The sequence below is a fragment of the Rhinolophus sinicus genome, chromosome 18 (genome assembly GCF_057876585.1).
Source record: "Rhinolophus sinicus isolate RSI-liver-muscle chromosome 18, RSI-T2T, whole genome shotgun sequence".
Taxonomy (NCBI): Eukaryota; Metazoa; Chordata; class Mammalia; order Chiroptera; family Rhinolophidae; genus Rhinolophus; species Rhinolophus sinicus.
In genome coordinates, this window is record NC_142518.1 from 16204019 (window position 1) to 16225599 (window position 21581).

Consider the following 21581-nt stretch of genomic DNA (forward strand, 5'->3'; position numbering starts at 1 on the left):
AGCAATGGCGGCGGCCAGTTCCCAGCGAAGCTTCGCGTAAGAGATGGGCCTGGAAGGATAAGCAGGGCCTAAACCAATGCGGAGGGCGGACAGAAGGCAGGAGGCAAGGCAGGAAGGCGGGAGACCACAGTCCATGCCACAAATGCATCCTCCTCAAGTTTGGCGTCACTTGGAAGCCTGGGCCTGCTCCCAGGACGCATGCGCAAACACCGGCGGGAGGAGGAGGCGAGGAAGGGGTGGGGCATATAATGGGCGGGGCATATAATGGGCAACACTGGGGTGAGAAGCAAGTTTGGAAAGGGCAGGTTTTCTGTGTAACTCAAAGGGTTGCCATAAGGAGCAAGGATATAATATGTGAAAGCAACTTGAAACTAAGACAGGCTGTTAGGGATATTGGGTGTGACTTAACAAAAATCAAGTGCTTACAATAGCAAATGTCATGTGTCAGGTGCCTTGGGTAACAAAGATGAATTCGACATCTCCCAGGGAGCTAGCTGACAGTCTAATAGACTTCTGCTGGATTCAGAAAGATGACAAGAGCTCACAGGAATATAGAAGGGATTCTGGCTCCTTAATGTGATGGGGTAATTGTCAGAAGGTGGAACAACACTTTGCTGGGAGTAAGTCTGGTCTTCTGGGAACTTTTAAAATCTTGATTTAAAAAAACCAAAAAACATTTTGAGACAAGCTGAAGTCACCAAAGTGCCTGTTTGCCCTTGCCTGCTGGAGAATAAATGTTAGACTTTTCTTCTCCAAGTGTCCCAGGACTTAAAAGGGCTGCAACTAGAGGAGGGAATCGTAGCACTGCTCATACAGATCACTTCAAAGAGAAAACGAATAACTGTTAGAAGTACAAAATGCAAGCGGTCCAAAAGCAGATAGATTAGTTTGACTTTGTTGGGGTGCTGTGCGGTAGTTAGGCTTTGTGGGGAAAAATGGGAATGGGAGGATGTCTAAAACAGTGCAAAGCACCAGAGCGCATGAGGCCAGTCACGTGCGATACCAGCAAGTAGCGTTTGCAGAGTTGGGCTGAGCGCCTGGTCCTGGCCCGCCCCAAGGCGCAGGCGCAAATGCGGGCTGGGGGCGAGCAGGCGGGGCTGACGCCCACGTGGCGGAGGGGGGCGGGGGGGCCCGGGAACAGGGGGAGCAGGGGGCGGGGTGGGGGCCGGGGAGTGGGAGGGCGGAGCAGGTCTCGCGAGGCCGCGCCCTGGCTCGCGCGGGCGTCGAGCGCGCGGTTGTAGCTGCCTGGCGGCGGGAGAAGTCGCGCGCGCGCGCGCCAAGGGACTTGTGTCTGCACTCGCGTGGTCATGGAGGCACCGTCGCGGTTGCCAGCCGCGACGACTCCAGTCCCCGGCTGGAGCCGAAGGCTGCTGCTGCTGCCGCTGCTGCTGTTCCTGCTGTCGGCTGGAGCACTGCGGGGCTGGGAGGCAGAGGAGAGGCCGCGAACCCGTGAAGAGGAGTGTCACTTCTACGCAGGGGGACAAGTGTACCCGGGAGAGGCATCCCGAGTTTCGGTATCCGACCACTCCCTGCACCTCAGCAAAGCTAAGAGTAGGTGGTGCCCCGCCAATGGGGTGGGGTGCGGAGGTGACCGGTGGCAGAGGGAGGCGGGAAGTGAGGAGGGCCGGCAGACACATGTGCCCTGGTTACAGTGGGTACCCCGGAACCTGGCTTAGGCTGCACCCCCTAGGCTGCCTCCGGTCCCTGGGCAGGCCTGGCTTTCTTAGGGAGTGGGGTGGGGGAGTGGGTTCCAGCTGTGAAGAAAGGGATGGTTTTCACTAATCAGATTTTGGAAGAAGTAGTGGTTACCCCAAAGCCGCAGAAAAGGGAAAGGGTGGCCCTGGTCCTGGGCTTGCAGACATCTGAGGATGTTGTGCAAACTGAAACACTTCCTCAAACATCGCCAAGTGGCTGCAGCACGTCACGTCTGTTTCCAAGTACTATTTCAGGGAGGAATACGTTGATAAGTTGAATAAGGATTCACAAAAAGTTTGATTAAACAGAAAAGTGGCTAAACAAAATGCTCGGGAGAGCAAACATTTCACCTTTTTCCTTTTTTTCATCTTATAAGGAAGACTATTACAAGCCCTTCCCCAAAACCTGTATAGTTAATGTGTATTCTTTGTGTCTCTTAGAGATGAAGAACTTATTACGGGGTGTACTTTGGAGGCTTTTTGTAGGGAAAGGGGGGGAAAGGAGGTTGGAAGTAATGCATCTGAGTTGATGATAAACCTCGTGGCAAATTTGTGTCCTGCCAATTTGGCTTTTCATTATTTGCATTTCTGTCCAGTGTACACAGCTAATGGCCACTTTCAGGAAGGACACGTCAGACTAGTAAGACACTGATAAAGTTGTGGCCTGCTGCATCTGGATGTTAAGGTTAGCCAAAAAGAAGTGACCAGAGGTTAAAGGATAAAAACTGTCCCTTGCTTGCTTTAAAGTAACCTGCTTTTCCTACGGATCCTTGGCATTCTGAACATGTGTATTTGGCTTTTGTGGTTCAGTTATAGCATGTTCTATGCCAGCATTCAGTGAAAAAAGTATACTTTACAGTTATGAATCCTAAGTGTTAAGTGGGATGTTGTTATGACTTAGTGGGAGTGATGAGAAAACTGTTTTGCCTCCTTAAACATTTGCAGTTATTTTCTACTGAAAGTTAACTACTTTTATTTTTTTTAAAACCCAGTTTGCCCTTTTAAAATCATAATATTTCCAAGTCCCATTTAGTTTAACTTGCCTGGGAAGATATTTTGAAATATGTCAGCTAGTTAAGTGTTTACTGGCATTACACGTATTTCTCATCAGAAATCCCATCTAAGTCTTCTCATAAAAGCAAAAAAAAGCAATTGTAGTAGAGTTTCCTTTACCAGCAAACTTTTTCAAATTTTTGTAGGCTTATCTAGAATTAAAGAGACAAGGACTTTTATTCATAAAATGGAATATTATAGAGCCATTAAGGTCATACTTACAAATAACTTTTAGTAACATGAAAACCTGTTCATGATTTACTATTGTTTCTTAAAGAAGTGCAACATGATCCAAATTTGTGTGCTTAAGAAAGACTGGAAGAAAAGCATCATAAATTTAATAAAATAAAATTTAAAAAATAATGTTAACAGTAGTTAAATTAATGAGGTTATGGGAAGAGGAGATTTAAATATGCTTCTTTATACTGCTTTGTTTTTGCCAGAATCTTTGTTATATGATTTATATTCAGGATTTTAATAGATGCAAGGGGTTGTTTTGGGAATTGCATTTATAGATCTTAGCAAGGTGACTACATTCTTTTTGCTCTATAAATTGATAAGTTTTTTCTTTGAATTAACACTGCAATTCTTAAATCAAGAACCCAAAATTTCCTCAGAATTTTGAGAACAAAATTTATTTTTCAGATTTGGTTTTCCCAACATGCTAAAATCATTAAGGAGTGTCATTTTAACAGATGATTACAATTCTAACCTCACACTTGAGTGGAATTTTCAGTAATGTCTGTAAAGCATATAGTTTAGTACCCTTCTGCTATGTAATTCTCCCTCCTGGCCTTAACCTAATCAGATCAGGATATTTATATGCGGTACAGTGCTGACTCAAGATAAGTAATTACGTTATATATTAACTTCACAGAAAAATTTATCTTAAGTTTGTGTCTCTTTTCAGAGTGACCATAAATGCTGGCTGTTATACAAAATATAATAAATGCTGGCTATTATAAGCCTTACTTTCTAGGAACCTTAGTCAAACTTGGAAGTATTGACTTCAATGTATGTAACGGTTCTGAAAGTTTAAGTGCTATCTGAATGTGTTAACAGAAGATCAAGGCACATTATTATCGAAGCATGTTGACTAGAATTACAGCATGCCCTTACAAGAGAGCAGCACGAACTATTCAATTTCCATCAGGTCACTTAAAACCTGTTCAAGGGGGTCTCCTCTTTCAGAACCTTCTAGGAAAATAATCCTATCGTCTGGGATTTTATACTTCTGGCCTAACGCATTTGCAGATTTCCTTGAGTGTGGCAGAAGGTCCTCTGTGTGTGAGAAACTGGACATTTAAATTAGTACATCTGAAAGACTACCAGTAGAGAAAGGAACATCTAATTATTTGAAATGTAGGAAGTTGTTTAACTTGGAGGGGCTGTATTGAAGTATCCAGTAGAGTTTTAGTGCAGGATAGAATGTGGAGTGGGGGAATGAGCATGAATAGAGAAAAAAAAAGTATTTTCACTAACCTCCAGCTGAAATTGAGCATTTCCTTCCATTATAAACGTCAGCAACAAATCATATTTGCTTCAGCAGTACTTGTTTGTACCTGTTGCCAGTAAACCCACAAGTATTTTCATGCCACATTATGGTTGTTGCAGTAAATGAAACATCATTTACACTCTTCACTATTTTGGGTAGTTATTAGATCACTGCTAGATCCTGCATTTTTAAAGAGTTAATAAAAGGGCACATGTATTACTACATCACCAACTTGTTTTTAATATTTTGATAATTGCATTTCAATATAATTGGTTTTCTTTGTAATTCTATATATTTTATTTTACATATCCAATAACACTATTCTCGGAAGTCTGTGTCACCAAACTGCTAAAGAGATTCAAAGGTTTAGAAGCCTTGATTTTTAGTGATTTCCTAAAGCTGTCTTTCTGTCATCCCACCAACTTTCTCAGTGTTATAAAACATCCTATATTTTTCTCAGTTTCCAAGCCAGCACCTTATTGGGAAGGAACAGCTGTGATAAATGGAGAATTTAAGGAGCTGAAGTTAACTGATTATCGTGGGAAATACCTGGTGTTTTTCTTCTACCCACTTGATTTGTAAGTAATACATAAACATAGCAGCTAGTAAAACCTTAGTTATTATCAGTCATTAATCAAGAACATCAAACACTTAGAAGTATTTTATTTAGCTCTTGGTTCTCAAAAGGCAAGCTGAGATGAAGTTTTCCAAGAAGGTACCATGTATTTCAGAATCATACCCAATGATCCCAATACTTTATACTTATATCTACATGTTTGTGTTATCACAATGTAATCCTTAGAGGAAAAAATACAATTATATTCATTAAGCTACACTTACTAAGGCAAGAAAATGGAATGACAATATTTTAGAAAGCATTTAATGGCATGACTTATACCACAAATCTAGTAATGTATCCCCATTAAACAAAATTAATAAGCCCTTTTCTCTCTTGATGCCATTTAATTATGGTTTTACTATTTTTATTCTTTGCTGCATCTGTTGCTTTCCGGTGATTTGAAAATTCTACTGAATTATTGCATATGCTTAACAAATAATGCTTATTAATATAAACTATGGTTATTATGGGGGGGAGGGTTCTCTTTAGCTCTATGACAGTGAGTACTTTTATAGTCAGAAAGTTGACTCAAAGTAAATACTCTTGCAGCTTTAATCACATCGAGGATTTAATTTTATTTTGAGTGTTTTTTAAATTCCAAGAAAGTGAAAAGATACTAAAAAGAGTTATCCCAACTTGTATATTTTTTCTACTTAAATACGTATTTTGGTTACAAAAAGTTAAGTAAAAGATTCTTCTATCTTTTCCACTGTATATTAAAGTCCTTTTTCTGTTAGGACTGATCTAGAACTATGTAAATAAAATTTAAACTTGCAGGAAGGATATACTTAAATTCATCTCTGTAGGTTGTCTCTAGGCCAGGGGTCAGCAAACTTTTTACGTACAGGGCCAGATAGTAAATATTTTAGTCTTATGGTGATCTCTTTTCCAACTACTCAACTTCACCACTGTAGCACAGAAACAGCCATGCATAATACATAAACAAATGAGTGTTCTATTCCATTGAAAGTTTATTTACAAAAAAATTAAGATAGGCTAGATTTGGCCTGTGGACTGAAGTTTGCTGACCCCTCCTCTACCCCCCTTCCTCTAAGATAGGAAGAATTCTCCTAAAAATTAGTACATTGAGATCAAAACAAATCATGAATCTACTTAATACATAACCTTTTAAGTTAGTAAGAACTTGTTTCTTTCTAATCAACTTGTACCGTGGCTTGACAAGCTAAAATGTATAATATACTTTCATTTCTTATAGAAACCAGAAGTAGAAATTTTAATATCAAAATTATAGGCATCCTAAATTCATGTTATAAAACCAAAAAGTTTACACATATATAAAATATGACACTAAACCTGGATTTTGACATTAGTCTAACAGAGCAAACAAATATGCTCTGTTTCTCCAGTGTTGTTTCAAATTCCATAATGAATAAGACATAGCTAATTAGAGCATGCTGTTAGTAATGGCCTTCAAGGGGCAAGGAGCTAAGATAGCGTCTTCCTGTTATGTATATGTAATGCCAGACTGGGTCTGCTTAGAGAAGGAAGAATTCTGGGGCATTTGCCAGTCTGCAAGGATGAAAGCCACAAATGTAACCCTTCAGTTTTCTTCCAGAACTTTTTCTCTGTCTTCAGTAAGAAGGTGGGCAAATGTGTCTCTAGATAGCATTTCTTGGGATAAAAGGAAGGCAGGGGCTGGCCATTCCTACCTGTTGGGAAATACTAAAAATACATACTATGGCCGAGGTTTCCAGGGATTTAACCTAGATTAGAACTCTCTGGTTGCATATGACAGTCCTCCACTTGAACAACTGAAACATCTGAAAGCCTATATTGGACTGTGGTAGGAACTTGTCCCCTAAATCAACATTTTTCAAACTTTCTTGACCATGACACACAGTAGGAAATGAATTTTCCATTGCCACTCAGTACACTTAAACATTTACAGGGTAACATTCAATTTATATGTACCAGTACAGCCAGGCTGTACTGAAATACTGAGATGATAAATAGCCATTTTCCCAGCCTCCTCCCACGTTGCCCTTCCCACCTGGTCCTTTTCAGAAACCTTAGCGCTAAAGCCAACTTTGAGTTAAGGTTGTTAAATATTTTTCATACCACTCCTGAACACACATATTGTGTGTGTGTGTGTGTGTGTGTACCTTGTTTATATATATTTTACCTTTACTATAAATAAAGTATTCTTGCAATTTACTTTTACTATAAATGATGTATTCTCATATTTTCTATTTCACTTTTTAAAAATGTTGATTGGAACTCAGTAAATTGGCTTAGGTAGTTCCTACCACAGTCTGAAAAATACTACACTGAGGTAACATTCTCTAAACGTGCCCTTCAGACAACAGGACTGGAATACATGGTAGAAGAGGACCTTACCAAGAAAGGGAGGGAGATGGGAGAGCATTTCTTCATCTTCAAAACAGAGATAGATGCATCTAGCCCATAGGGCTGCTATAGGAATATAAAAAATTAGTGAAGTTATGTAAAATTTATATAGATCCTTTAAAGGCTGTAAAGCATTATATAAAGTATTATTACGTAAAAGCTAATAAAGTGGGAGCGGTGCTACCATAAGGGGAGAAGGGAACATTGGTTGACCACTGATCAATAATCTTTCATTTTTCAAGTCATAAAAATAAAGTTTATTGAGATGTAATTGGGAACTATGTAATACACATATACCATTTTTATTATATTTGATCAAATGACAATCTTTTAGACTACTCCATCTGGAGAAGGTTTATATATGAAATTGTTCTTAATGTGTACTTTAATGTACTAAAGGTGTCGATAAAAAGTAAGTTATTTGAAACTTCACATACGAGGTGTGATCAAAAGATACGGTGAATGTTTAAATAAAAAAAATTATTACAATAAAAGACACATTGCCATTAATCCCCCTCAAAATACTCCCCCTCACTTCAAACACACTTATCCCATCATTCTTGCCACTTTATTGAAACAGTTCTGGAAGTCCTCTTTTGTGAATGTCTTTAGTTCATCCTCCATCATGACAACGCTCCGTGTCACACATCACTTCTGGTATGACAATTTCTGTCAAATAAAAACATTACGGTGTGTCCTCATCCACCTTATTCACCGGATCTGGCACCGTGCGACTTCTGGCTCTTCCCCAAAGTCAAAATGACCATAAAAGGAAAATGTTTTGAATCGATTCAAGACATTGAGGCAGCCATGACAAAACAACTAAAGACATGAACAAGGACTTCCAGAACTGCTCCAGAAAGTGGCAAGAATGACGGGGTAAGTATGTTCAAAGCAACGGGGAGTATTTTGAGGGGGATTAATGGCAATGTGTCTTTTACTGTAATAATTTTTTTTTATTTAAACATTCACTATATTGTTTGATCACACCTTGTCGTATATGCATATTTTGAGAATACTGAATATGTATATTTTTTTACTTTCAGCACTTTTGTGTGTCCAACTGAAATTATCGCCTTTGGTGACAGAATTGAAGAATTCAGATCCATAAACACTGAAGTGGTAGCGTGCTCCGTTGATTCACAGTTTACCCATTTGGCCTGGTCAGTATCTTACACTTACATTCATAGGGAAAAGAATGGATTTATTCTTAAATTACGGGCAGACAACATAATAGGAATATAGTTATTTATCCTACAATCTTAACATAATAGGAATATAGTTATTTATCCTACAATCTTAACATAATAGGAATATAGTTATTTATCCTACAATCCAGGAGTAGATTTATCTGAGAGCTATTAATTCAATGAAGTTATGATAAAAATGCTTAAGGATTTTATAGGACATTTCAAAATTGGGGAGAAAAAGTTCAATGCAAAAGATGTAATATCCATAGCAAAAATCAATTGTATGGTTACTTAATTATGACAAATTGGGTAACAATCTGGAGGAAAAAAATCTTTAAAATACCATTTCTCTGTCACGCAGTTGTCTAGTATTAAGTCAAACTCAAAATAGCCTTTATAATTACTTTTCAAGAAGCAATGATTTTTAAAATTAATTTTAGAAATTTTATTAATTGTTCTACCTAATTAATTGCAAAGAATTGCAAATTAAAATGACAAGAGATGCCATTTTTTCCCCTGCCTGATTGGCCAAGATTCCAAATATTGAAAAATTTCATCCAGTGATGACAAAGGTGGGAAAAAATGGCACACTCATACAACAAACAGCTGGTTCAGCATTTCTGGAGAGCAGTTAGACAACAATATGTTTCAAAATTTGAAATGTGCCTGTTGATGTGAGTTTTTAATCATATCCACAATTTTGTGCACAAAATTTTATGCACAATAAAGACTGTTCAGAATTATATTGATTTTAAAACTTTAATTCATCAAAGTAACAAATTTATTTCTCCATTTACAGTTATACATACATACATGTACATGTATATGTATATATAACTAAAATTTAATTGGTTCAGGAGCCACAATTTAAATGTAATTTATATTCCCTTAAGTAATTATCTTAAGTATTTTAAAATGCTTATATATTTTGTTTGATTTCCTTTAAGTATCTCAGTTTTCAGACACACCTTCCCAAGACTTAAGTAATTCTTACAAATCTAATAAACAAATAGATACGGTATATTTTAAGTCCTTTTAAAATGTTTCCTTACTGTTTATAAACTGAATGAAATTTCAAAGTACACATTTTAAATTGGAATTACAAAGTAAATCTGTTGTTCTAATATGACAAATTCACTTAAACATTATAAATAACTCAATATACAAATATGTACTGATGATTTCTTAATATAAAAATATTAAAACTGTGGGTTTAATTTGCTTCATCACTTCCATAATAATTCTGAATCTTCATAGTATTAAAATTCTTCATAGGATTAAAATCATCCCAAATAATTTGGGGTTGCTTTCCCAAGGAATTTTTGGGGATATATTCTCAGCTGGATAGGTTTCATAACCAGATTTCTATTTGGATGTCAGAACTGGGGCTGCAGGCATACGAAGCAGTCTTTCCCCGTTTTCTCGCTGCTGCCAGTGCCCTACGACTGGGGCACCAGCTCATCTCCCGGGTGTCAAGTTCAAGAATACTTAAATCTGAAGACTGATGCATCTGAGATTATGTCTAATTTCCTTCACTGCTGCAAGTGGACTTTTCATTGTGTCTGTCAGAATATTATAATATCACCCAGTTGTATTAATATTCTGCCTCTCTCAAGGCATTGTCTTGTGATCACAATTCTCAGGTTAGGCTTATAACAGTGCATATCCTTTGATCCATCAATTCCACTTCTGGGAATTAATCGGACAAGTGTACAAAGTTGAGAATACAAGGATGTTTCCAGCAGTGTTTGTAAAAGCAAAAAATATGTTAAGTTTAAATGTGTCAGTAGAGATTAGTAAAATATAGTATGTGTGTACATTAAAAATGTGATGTATAGCTCCATATTTAGTGTTTAAAGGATATGAATATATTGTTAAGTGGGGAAAAAAGGTAAGAAAATAGTATATGTTTTTTTTTTAGAGAAAGAACATGTGTGTTGTGTGTTCATGTGTGTGCATATGCAGAAAAAGAGTGCTGACTGTTTTGATAATATGCTATGTACTTAACTCTGAGAGGTAAATGTTCTGTTTCTTAACAGGATTAATACTCCTCGAAGACAAGGAGGTCTCGGATCAATAAGGATTCCACTTCTTTCAGATCTGACCCATCAAATCTCAAAGGACTATGGCGTGTATCTAGAGGACTCAGGCCACACTCTTAGGTACCTTTCAATGGTTTTACGTTAGACAAATCCAAATATATTTGTAATCCTCCTTGAAATGGAGTTAGAAGATACAGGTTTAATCAAGAAATATTATGTGCTCTATTTGCAAAAATATCGAGGTACTGTTTGAAATAATTGGTGAGCACCATACTTAAACTATGTGAGTGGCATGGACTGTTAGAGCTAGAAAACCAATCCTGTCATTTTACAGAGGAACAGATTCCTAGAGTTCCATGAATCTAGCCAATTATAATTAGTTAATGGCACAGTGCTTACTTGAACACAGGTCCCCAGACTCCTAGTCCATTTCTTGCTCCTCTTCACCAAACTGACTCCAATTATGTTTTTTCTAAATACAAGTTATCATAGTATTTAGCAAACCTGTGTCTTTGGAGTAGGAAAACTTAAGAAAATATTTTACCCAACAGCTCTCGCTGGGTTACTTGAGCTAATAAATGCAAATAAAATTCATTGGGAAAAAAGGGCAATTTTAGCTTAAAACAGTTGTAATTTCTTATGGTTATATTGTTGATTTGCTTTGCAGTGCTAATAGTTTCTTTTTTTAATGTTTTATGTGAAAATGTCAGCATTTTATAATCCTGTTTTTTAAGAACAGCTTTATTGAACTATATCATTACCATACAACTCACCCAATATAAAGCATACAGTTCAGTATTTTTTAGTATATTCAGAGAGTTGTGCAACCATTACCACAATCAATTTTAGAATATTTTCATTTCTCCAAAAGAAACCCCACACCCATTAGCAGTTACTCCCCCTTTCCCTCAATTTTCTGGCTCCCATGCCTGCCTGCCTGCCTTCTTTATTTAATCCCTTGTTTTAGTGAAGCACATCTTTATTGCTTCCCAGTAAAAGGTCATTGGAAGGTAAAATGGTTGAGGCATTCCATGTCAGAAAATGTTTTTATTCTGCTTTCATGTTGATTAATAATTTGACTAGGTACAGAATTCTAGAGTGAAAGGCATTTTCCTGAAAACATTTGAAAGCATTGCCCTGCTACTTTAGCTTCTGGGGTTGTTATCAAGATGTCTGTTGCCATTTTATTTTCTGATTTTTTTTTATAAGAATGACCAATCTCTTCTCTATGGAAGACATACATACATATTACACCAAGTATGGCAAATGTTTTAAAGTCTACCAAAGAAGCAGTTCACAAAGTTAAACAGAAAACAGAAGCTAGAATTTGCTACCAAAGAAAAGGCAGATTTGTTTTTGTGTGATATGTGGATATGATGTATGTTACAGAGGCAAGCTCAAAATTTCAGATCAGACTCACTTCAGAACAGATCTGATCACCACTGATAACAATTTTCAACTGTCAAAGTAGCTACATGAAAGAACACCCAAAGAATAATAATGAACAGTTTTGCCCGAGTTTGGCAAGTTGACCTGGCCCAAGGAGAGTGAGCCCTAGTTAGTTCAGACATCAAGTTGTTCATTCAAAAAATGTATTATAGGATAAGCAGGAATACTTTAGTAATGTTAATATGTATGAAATAAAATTTCATGGAATATATATGTAATTGCATGTATTTCTATTAAAATATATCTCATCACTATTTATAATACTTGTACACAAGCAATTATCCCAGTACCTGAGATCTTCTCTAATCCAAATAAGTATTGGGTTGAAATCCATATTGACTTAAGTAAATAGAAAGTAAAGTCTTTTGGAAATTTTTGTTTATCTCTAGTCTACTTTAACTCTTGCAATGCCACCCCTATCTCAATAACAGTTCTTTTTGGTCAAACTACATTGTTCCCCAAGCCACAGAAGTGATTTAGAGGGAAAGGTAACTTCACTTATATTGGTGACTTTGTCTTTTTCCACCACTGAAAAAGGAAATACAAATACATTCTAAACAGCCAGTGACAAGCAGGATGGGTCACTCCTTCACCCAAAAGATTTTGCTATGTAGTTTTATCTGTTCATTTACAGTGCAGTAAAATCCCAAAGCTAGTACATGTGAAGATTCAACTGTAAATACCACAGTACATTTCATAGACAAAAATAAAATTTTAAAGCTACAATTTAACAATGATAATCCCAAATTATACAGTAGGTAAGTGTGGGTATGAGGTAAGTGTGCGTGTACCAGTCAAGTAGGTAGGTAGTGTGTTGTTGGTTCTGCATAACAATCCTGTGTGGATGGTACAAGGATTCACATTAACTAGTAGTATTCATCTTAACTGAGGAATGGCCTCACCTCTGCCACTCTTGTGTTTTACAGAGGTCTCTTCATTATCGATGACAAAGGAATCCTGAGACAGATTACTCTGAATGACCTTCCTGTGGGTAGATCAGTGGATGAGACCCTTCGTTTGGTTCAAGCATTCCAGTATACCGACAAACACGGAGAAGGTACCCTTTCCTTCTAAACATCATAGCCTTTGGATTTTTTAGTTTGACAGACAGCAGCATAATTAGTTTGATTTCTTATCCTGAAAGTAATTCAGATCGTTCCAAAGTCTTCTGATTGTTTTCAAATTATTCACCAATCTTTTTAGCAGATCAAATTATTATTTAAAGTGCTTTTAACAAAATATCACTAATACATTCTACTTACTGAATGAGATGCAAAAATATTCATTATTTGTGTAGTCCTTATGGATAAGCTCAAAGAGAAAAGTTTCTGCTACTACAATTTTCAAATTATGTTTCTATAAACTTAAAATGTGCCAGTCTGGCAGTATGTAGTAATGTAGGATTTATTTGCAGGTTTACATTATTTGATATAGATTTTCTCCTTAGGATAATTCAGTATCACACTAGTAATCTCATCAGTTCATCCTTTCACTCTGGGTTTTCACAGTAGCTAAATGGAGAAGGTCAGGTTTTGCTAAAAATAGAACATATGTTTTATATTCCTTTCAAAAATGTAACTCAGGGCAGCTGGATGGCTCAGTTGGTTAGAGCGCGAGCTTTGAACAACAGGTTTGGCAGTTCGATTCCCACATGGGCCAGTGAGCTGTGCCCTCCACAACTAGATTGGGAAAGAAAAAGTTAACTCAGTGCCTGGGTCAGGGTGCATTCCAAATCAAGGGGATATCCTACTTCCTGAATAATTTTAAAATCTCTTGACAAACAGCAAACCATGGCATCAGTGCAAAATTCTGCAGAAAATAGCAAATAAGCTTATTGTAAGTTTATGTAAATTCAGATAAATTTCTGCCGTGCCCAGACATTTCAGTTCACCAGACTCCCAAACTTTCCAACTTTATTAGAGGAACACTCAGTTTGATTTCTCATGTTATAAAGGTAACTAAACATAACTGGCAAAAATCCAAATAGATTAGCTGCCTGCTGATAAGCCCCATGACTGAAATTCCTTGGTGCGAGCAGGCAAGCTAACAGAAGTGTTCAGTGGCCTAGAAATGTTCTCATTACTATTGGCTGTATTTTCAGTTTCATTTGGAAAAAGTAAAGCCAAGAGTTACTAAGAGAATTGAACTCTGTTTTTAAACTGTCTGTTGCCAATTTTTGTTCCTTTCAGTCTGCCCTGCTGGCTGGAAACCTGGTAGTGAAACAGTAAGTCAAACTAATTTTTCTCTTAAGGGGATGGCTGGGGCCAAAAATGCCAACCTTAAGATAATCCTTCCTTGTAATAGTATTATCTTGATTTTGTAAATGAAGTAAACAAACTTTCTAGGCAAAAATCAGAAGAGCACAGGCATTCTTTGAGCTGTAGGGAGAGTAGCTGAAACTGGAGAAAGCAGAAGATGGGACTTCATGCTGTGAATTTTAAAGCCACGTATCCAGAGAAATATACCATTAAAAACAACAAAAATGGGAATAGTGGAAACTTGGTAGAATAAATTCAGAGGTCTCAAAAATCATATATGGAATTTCTTCCTATACTTTGGCAAAGAAAACAGTCACAAGCAAAACCTTTCTATATGTAGTAAAAAGCTTTGGAGAAAATCTGGCTTAATTAACACTGAAGCTAATGATTCCTTCTCATTTGAAGGAAGAAAAGATTGAAACAAGGACATTCTTTCACTTAGGGAGGCTGTATAATTTATAGACAATCGCTGAAGTAGTCTCTGGCCAAAATACAATTTGGAAACTTACTTGAACCTTTTTTAATTAACATCTTTTAAATACCAAGAGTTTTACGCAAACTGTAGTTATGAAACTGAAAAATACTAGAGCATTCGAAGAAGAAATTACCTTAGGATAAAAGAAAAACAGGCTAAGACTTTCTTCCTCAGCAAACCAGAAAAGAAAAAAAAAAAACCAGAAAACAAAAAACAATACTGCCATTAGCCATAGACGATGAGAGGTAGAAATTCACTGTGTAACCTCATTCAGATTAGGTAAAGTAACATTTCACTGGTTTTGAACCAATTTTTGATGGCTTTGCAAAACAACTTTGCCCTTGGGGGTCAGAGTTAATGTTACAGTACAAATTCATTCACCTCTACATAGGTCGGACGGCTCTCAAAGGGGATTTGAAGTTAGGCATTAAAGGTACTTTGAGCACTAGGTATTTTCCATTCTAAATTAGTCCTACGGTTAGTTGATAATTATTGAGTGTGAGGCTTACAGATAGAAATATGAATCAGATGCTGCGGGCGTCACCTGAGAAGCCTTGAAACGCATTTCTAGATAAGTCTTGAAGCGAGGGGCACTTCCCCGTAGAGCTGTAGCAAGCCACCCGTGTTGCTGAGTGACGTCACTGTCAGTCATGCGCATGTGCTGTGAGATCAGCAAGAGCGCCCAAGAAGTACAAATTAACTACGAAGGGTATCACAGGGCGAGGACTTTACATTTCCCAAAACACTGACTATCCACTTGGTTAACTTGGGAGCGGGGGGACAGGGACACAAACCCCTTTGAGAATCTGATGAAAACCATGGATTCTCCCTCCAGTAAAATGCACATGTGTTATCACATACTGTGTTTGGGCATTCATTTTTTTCTTCCCAGCTTTACTGAGTTATAATTGACAACTACAATTGTATATATCTAAAGTGCATAACATGATGATTTGATAGATGTATACGCTGTGAAATCATTACCACAATCAGCTTCATTAGCAAAGCCATTGCCTCACATAGTTCACTTTTCCTGTGTATGGTGGGAAGGCTAAAGATTCACTTTTAGCAAATTTCAAGTGTACAAAACTATTAATTATAGTCACCATGGTATACATGAGGTCCCAGAACTTACTCAGTTTAAAACTGAAGGCTTATACCCTTTGGCCAGCATCTCCCCATTTCCCCCACCCCCAGCCCCTGGCAACCACCATTTACTCTCTGTTTCTCTGGGCATTCTTTCAACAGACATTTCTTGAGCACCTGCTACCGTGTTTCCCCCAAAATAAGACCAGATCTTATATTAAGTTTTGCTCCAAAAGACTCATTAGGGCTTATGTTCAGGAGATGTCATCCTGCAAAATCATGCTAGGGCTTATTTTCCGGTTAGATCTTATTTTCGGGGAAACACAGTATATGGCAACTATTCGAACTATTAGGATAGCCAGAAGGTATTTACTAGTGAACGCCACAGCCAGGGTCCCTGCCCTCACGGTTACATTCTCATTTTACTATGCAAATGCTGTCAGAAACAGGTTGATAGGAGCTGACAGGCTAGGAGCTGACCAGGCTGGGGATAAAGCCGTCAGGGAAGACTTGTAAGAAGAGGGAAGAGAGGGAGCCAGGCCTGCGAGAGCCATGCAGAAAGGACAGCAAGGGCGGAGAACCTGAGGCAGGAACCGCTTAACATGTTCAAGGAACAGAAATGGGGCTGGGGCTGCAGGAATGTAGTGAGCGCCGAGGACTAGGAGAGGAATGCCAGTGCCACATGGCATGGAGAACTGGGATACGATGAACTGGCGGAGCCATGTGCAGGGAACGTAGTGAGGGCAGCAGCTAGTTGGGAGTGGTTTGAGGATGGGGGTGAGGGCAGCAGGACGAAAAGGAGATGAAGTGTGAACTAGTGCGAGAAATACAGCTGGGAAGGGGAGGAGGCCCGAAAGTAGCTGGAAACGGGGGCTATAGGATCAAAAAAGGTTTCGTGCTGGTGTTTCTTTGAGATAGATGCGCTTTTCATCTCCATCTCCCTCAGGTCTCCCTGGTATATTGCCTCCTGACTTGTCTCCCTGACCTCAGTGTCTCCTCTTCTCCAACACATGTCATTCTCCAGACGAGCAGCTTTTAGCGGCTCTCCCGCACTCACAGGACAAAGTCCAGGTGCGGGGCACAGGCATTCTTTGTCTCCGTAGGTCTCTCCTGGGTCATCTGCCCTGGGATTCACTCGCACTCTGTGCTCCCACCAAATCACATGACTCCTTTTTACCCAAAACGAGCCCTGCTTTTTCACACCTTTTTTGCTTTTGCTCAAGTCTTTCTAAAACCCGGAATACCTGTCCCCGTCTCTGAATTCTACTCCTCTTTCAAGACCAACTTAAATGCCAGCTCTGCTCTGAGAGGTCCCTAATGCCATCTCAGCCTCCACTGAGTCACATGGCCTGTGTCGTACACGATCGTATTGTGCATTGCATCGAAACACTTGTGTACACAGACGTCCTCCCCACGTGCTTGTACAAGCCTCAAAGGCGGGGGCTTTGGTAGTTGTACCCCACTGCCCAGCGCACTCTTGGCACAAAGTACTTATTCCAGAAAGATTTGCAAATTGAACTGAAATGCAGAAAGATTAGACATTGGCAGACAGAATTACTTCTTGAAATGATGCCTGAAAAACTAGGTCATGTTTACTTTATGCTAAAGAAAAATTCAGAAGAAAACATAACTATTGTGAGGTGATTACAAGAGGTTTTTTTATATGTAGGGCTAGATGTACTTTACCTATAACTATCAGTAACAGTTAATGTGAGGTCAATTTATATGAAAATTACAAAAAAAATCTAGTAGGTTTCTAAGGCTGTAATGCCATAATAGGAAGCAATATTTTCGTTTAGACTTTTTGTTCAGTCACTACATAGTTATTGAAAGTAATACTTCATGTTGTATTTGAGTGTGTTTGTTTTTTTTCACTTTGCAGTTTCAGATTAAAAGGTTGCATTCTGAAATTCCAAAAAATCCATTTGAACACACTGCCCCCTTTTCAGGTTGTTATGGCATGCCAACATTTCATCAGCAGATGATTTTAGAAATATATTAACATCTGTAGCCATGCTCTCTTAATGTGTTTGGTTTAATTAGATCAAACCTGAAGATGTCATGAAAGCCTGGTGGCCGAGAGAAGAGTTGTAAGTAAATTTGGGGGTGCTTGAGTACAGATGTTAATTTATTAACAAATTGTATGCCTTGTGGGATAGCTGAGATTACTAGGTAGGACAAATCCAGTTTTACCTATATACAGATGATATAATTTGGTACACAAAAAATCTTCTTTAGTTAAGAGATGGGCCACAAATGTGAGATGACCAATGATGTACTTTGGCTTTTAAAATGAGTAATTTGCTTTTTTTTTCTTTTAACAGATAATCCCAGATCCAGCTGGAAAACTGAAGTATTTCGATAAACTGAACTGAAAAATACTTCAGGTTATGATGCTTGAACATCTTCAATAAAGTACACCGTTTACTACTACATTGTGTGACGGAAGTAATTTCTTAGAGAATATAAAAGTCCACATTAGGGCCCGAATATATTTAGTGTTCAAGTTAGACACTGATACCAAAAGAGAGGCAGTTATTTGTTGTCTTTCCAAAATAAGAAATGTCAAATTGAATCAGACTGGTAACGATGATTAAGATTTACGTAGTATGTGCTATGTGCCAGGTGTTGTACTAGGCAGGTTAGGAATGTTATTTAATCCTTACAGCAACTCTGAGTTATTTATTTTATAGACAAGGAAACTAAAGCTCAGATAAATTACTTACCCAAAGTCACACAGCTAGCTGCCAGACTTTGAACCCAGACACGCTCAATCTACTTTCTGTGTTCTTGCCACTCCACTGTGGCTCACCTCTCTGTACCTTTGAGGGTGGCAGGAAAGACTAGGTTGTGAGTACAGTCATCTTCCCAGTATCTGGTAGGGACAGCTGACCCCAGAGCTCACCGCTGTGTACACTATAAAGCCTTTTGGACACCACCCCTTTTCTCTAAATTCATGTTTTCAACTTGTACCAAATTTATAAGTAACAACTTATATGTTTGTATTTAGTTTAACGAATAAAAGTTAAATCCCTAAATATTCACAAATGATCATACACAAAGCTGAACTCTGAGTGGCCAGCTGGCTCAGGTGGTTAGAGCGCAGTGCTCATAACACCAAGGTCACCGGTTCGATTCCCACATGGGCCAGTGAGCTGCGCCCTCCACAACTAGATTGAAAACGACTTGACCTGGAGCTGAACTGCACCCTGCACAACTGGACTGAAAACAACCACTTGACTTGGAGCTGAGCTGTGCCCCCCAAAACTAGATTGAGAGCAGCAACTTGACATGGAACTGATGGGTCCTGGAAAAACACACTGTTCCCCAATATTCCCCAATTAAAATAATTTTAAAAAGCTGAACTCCAGTGCTACTTCATCAACCCATTTGCCACCCTAATATGGCAATTTGTCGTAATTATCTCCAGATGTGCCATGTACTTACGGAACCTGATACCCAAGAGAATTTGCCTCGTCCTGTGTTTTGTGCTAATCCCCTCATCACGCTGAGAGAAGCCATCTAGAACTGGGGGTATTACTGGCCTCCTGGCTGAAACCCTCAGTTCTGTCATAAAATGGCAGGTGATTAGTGACAGGCATTTGAACATGGACATCGTAATCCAACTGCCATTTATAACCTTTTACTATGGCGAAGTATGTTCTAAATGCTAGCTCAGAGTTGAAATTGTAGAAGCCAACCTATTAGTAAAATTGAAGAGTATTAGTACTTTGGTGTTCAAACAGGTTTATGAAAACTGTCAATACATCCAATACAACAGGAATCCTAGTCTCAGCTTTCTTCTTTCCAGTCTGAAATGTACAAATTTTTTTACTCATGGAACAAGCTAGTATCTTCTTGATCAATAGTTTCCTTTCTATGGAGCTTTTCTAACCTCATGTTCATTTTAGGTATGCTTACAAGGAGGACAACTATTTTTAGATCCATTCGAAGAAGCCAGTCAATATTTCATTCAACATTCAGCAACTTGATCACCCACTCTACACACTTGGCATATATCAGTAACCAAAAACAACTTTCTGCCCTTAAGGAGCTTAGTATTTGATTACGGAAACGAGTTGATAACGTAGTAATTTCTGGGGACCTACAAATAAGTGAAAATACATTCTGACTCACCACTTTCATATTAATTGGGTAACGTAAATAGCCATGAGTAAAATAGCATTAAATGCACTCCTCCTCAGTGCCTTTTACAAACTACTTACCCCTTTGAACAGCTGACTTCTGAAAGCCTACAGGTCCAAACTTCCATCTGAAGATGCTCTCCTGTGGCCATTTACAGGAGACTGAAAAAGGAGTGTTCAGGAAGGATCACCATCCCCTGCTGGAAAGGATGGGCCTGGGCCTGACCAGGATGCACCTATAGGAGAACTATTCCTGGAACACGCTGACTTACTGTAATCGAGAGCAGTGCTTCTTACCCGGGGACAATTTGTCCCCAGGGGACATGATGTCTGGAGCCGTTTTTGACTGTCACAACTGTGAGAGTGCTGCTTGCATCTATTTAGAGGCCAAGGGAGCTGCTGAGCATCTCACAATGGACAGGACAGCCTCATAACAAAGACTTAGCCGGCCCAAGATGTCACTAGTGCTAAGGTGGAGAAACCCCTCTAGAGACAGCTGCCAACAGATTAAAGAAAGGAGGAGACCACTACAGTTCAGTAGCTGCCTCTGTAGCAGGACAGACCCTGCCATGATAGTTTATCCAAAATAATAGGTCAAGAGGTGACTTGAAGTTTCTATGACATGCACTAGGCAATGTCTTTCAAGTGCACTAATGTGTGTGTGTGTGTGTGTGTGTGCGTGTGTGTAAAACATCTGTAATCCCATGCTTCTCCCTCCAATTTCTGATCCCAGTTAAGCCTTGCCAGTATTCTGAGCTTCCCAGTGATTACGGCAGACTGTTCTCCCAGGGATTTCCAAATCCCATGCAAGGAAGCAGTCCTTACTCCCATCCTTTCCTCTCTGACCAAGGGCACATCGAATCCTACATCCTAAACTTTCCATCTGTCAGTAGACTTCCAGGTTGTACATTCTGTTCTCGAATACATTACCACTATTTTATTAGTTAATGATGTTTTTGTACCTTAACCCCCCCATCTGATGTCATGGAATGCATCCTTGTATTTCATTACCCATGAACTTTCTGACAACACTATGTCACTGAAATATCTTTGAATAGTCATTAATATATGAATGGATACAAATGTGTATTTCACGTAAATAGTTCCATAAAAATCTCCATTTCAGGAGAGATAGGTAGATATGCTTGTGTGAGTGTATACATACACACATCCACACACACTTCTATAAATTCTGAAATTTTTACCTAGCTTTTAAAATATTTAGCAGAGTTATGATGCAGTTAGTCTTAGCAAAGCAACTTTTACCAATTCCATTAACACACAATTTTGGCATCATGTGAAAACCTAAAAATAGTTTTAAAGATCCACTTTCCTGAGACTTAACCTTACAATTTTTTAATTAACAAATTCAAAAGCCAAGTCAAATACCCAAATTCACCTAAATCATACATTTGTCCATACACACAGTATTTATTACCTATACCATGTGCAAAGTACTTTGCTAGGCAATGCGGATAAAAAGATATTACACAATCTATTCCCTCAAGGAGCCCAGTCCCCCAAATGAAAGCAGCAAATACGGTGTAATAAATGCTAAAAACACTGACACCTGTGGTGGCTCCAAGGCAAGCATAAGCAACTACAAGGAAAGACAGGGATGAGGGAAAGTGTCACAGAGAAGGGGAGTGTAAGCCCATTTCCTATTCTTCCACTGAAGGCTGTATCACCTACGAGTGCACTGTCCTTA

General features: G+C 38.6%; 1 protein-coding gene across 3 annotated transcripts; it reads left to right on the forward strand.

Annotated features, from left to right (window-relative positions):
* Positions 1-1189: 1189 nt before the first annotated feature.
* On the forward strand, positions 1190-18161 carry PRDX4 (peroxiredoxin 4). Of its 3 annotated transcripts, XM_019713812.3 has the most exons (8): positions 1191-1551; positions 4703-4820; positions 8275-8391; positions 10458-10580; positions 12836-12966; positions 14099-14133; positions 17772-17818; positions 18053-18161. In XM_019713812.3, exons 1-8 carry the CDS (start codon positions 1308-1310, stop codon positions 18054-18056), a joined length of 819 nt encoding a protein of 272 aa, XP_019569371.1. In that variant the 5' UTR covers positions 1191-1307; the 3' UTR covers positions 18057-18161. The 3 variants fall into 3 exon arrangements, with proteins under 3 accessions (XP_088651035.1, XP_019569371.1, XP_019569370.1); XM_019713811.3 differs by lacking the exon at positions 17772-17818; XM_088794909.1 differs by lacking the exons at positions 17772-17818; positions 18053-18161 and having other exon boundaries at positions 1190-1551; positions 14099-14247.
* The last annotated feature ends 3420 nt before the right edge of the window (positions 18162-21581 follow it).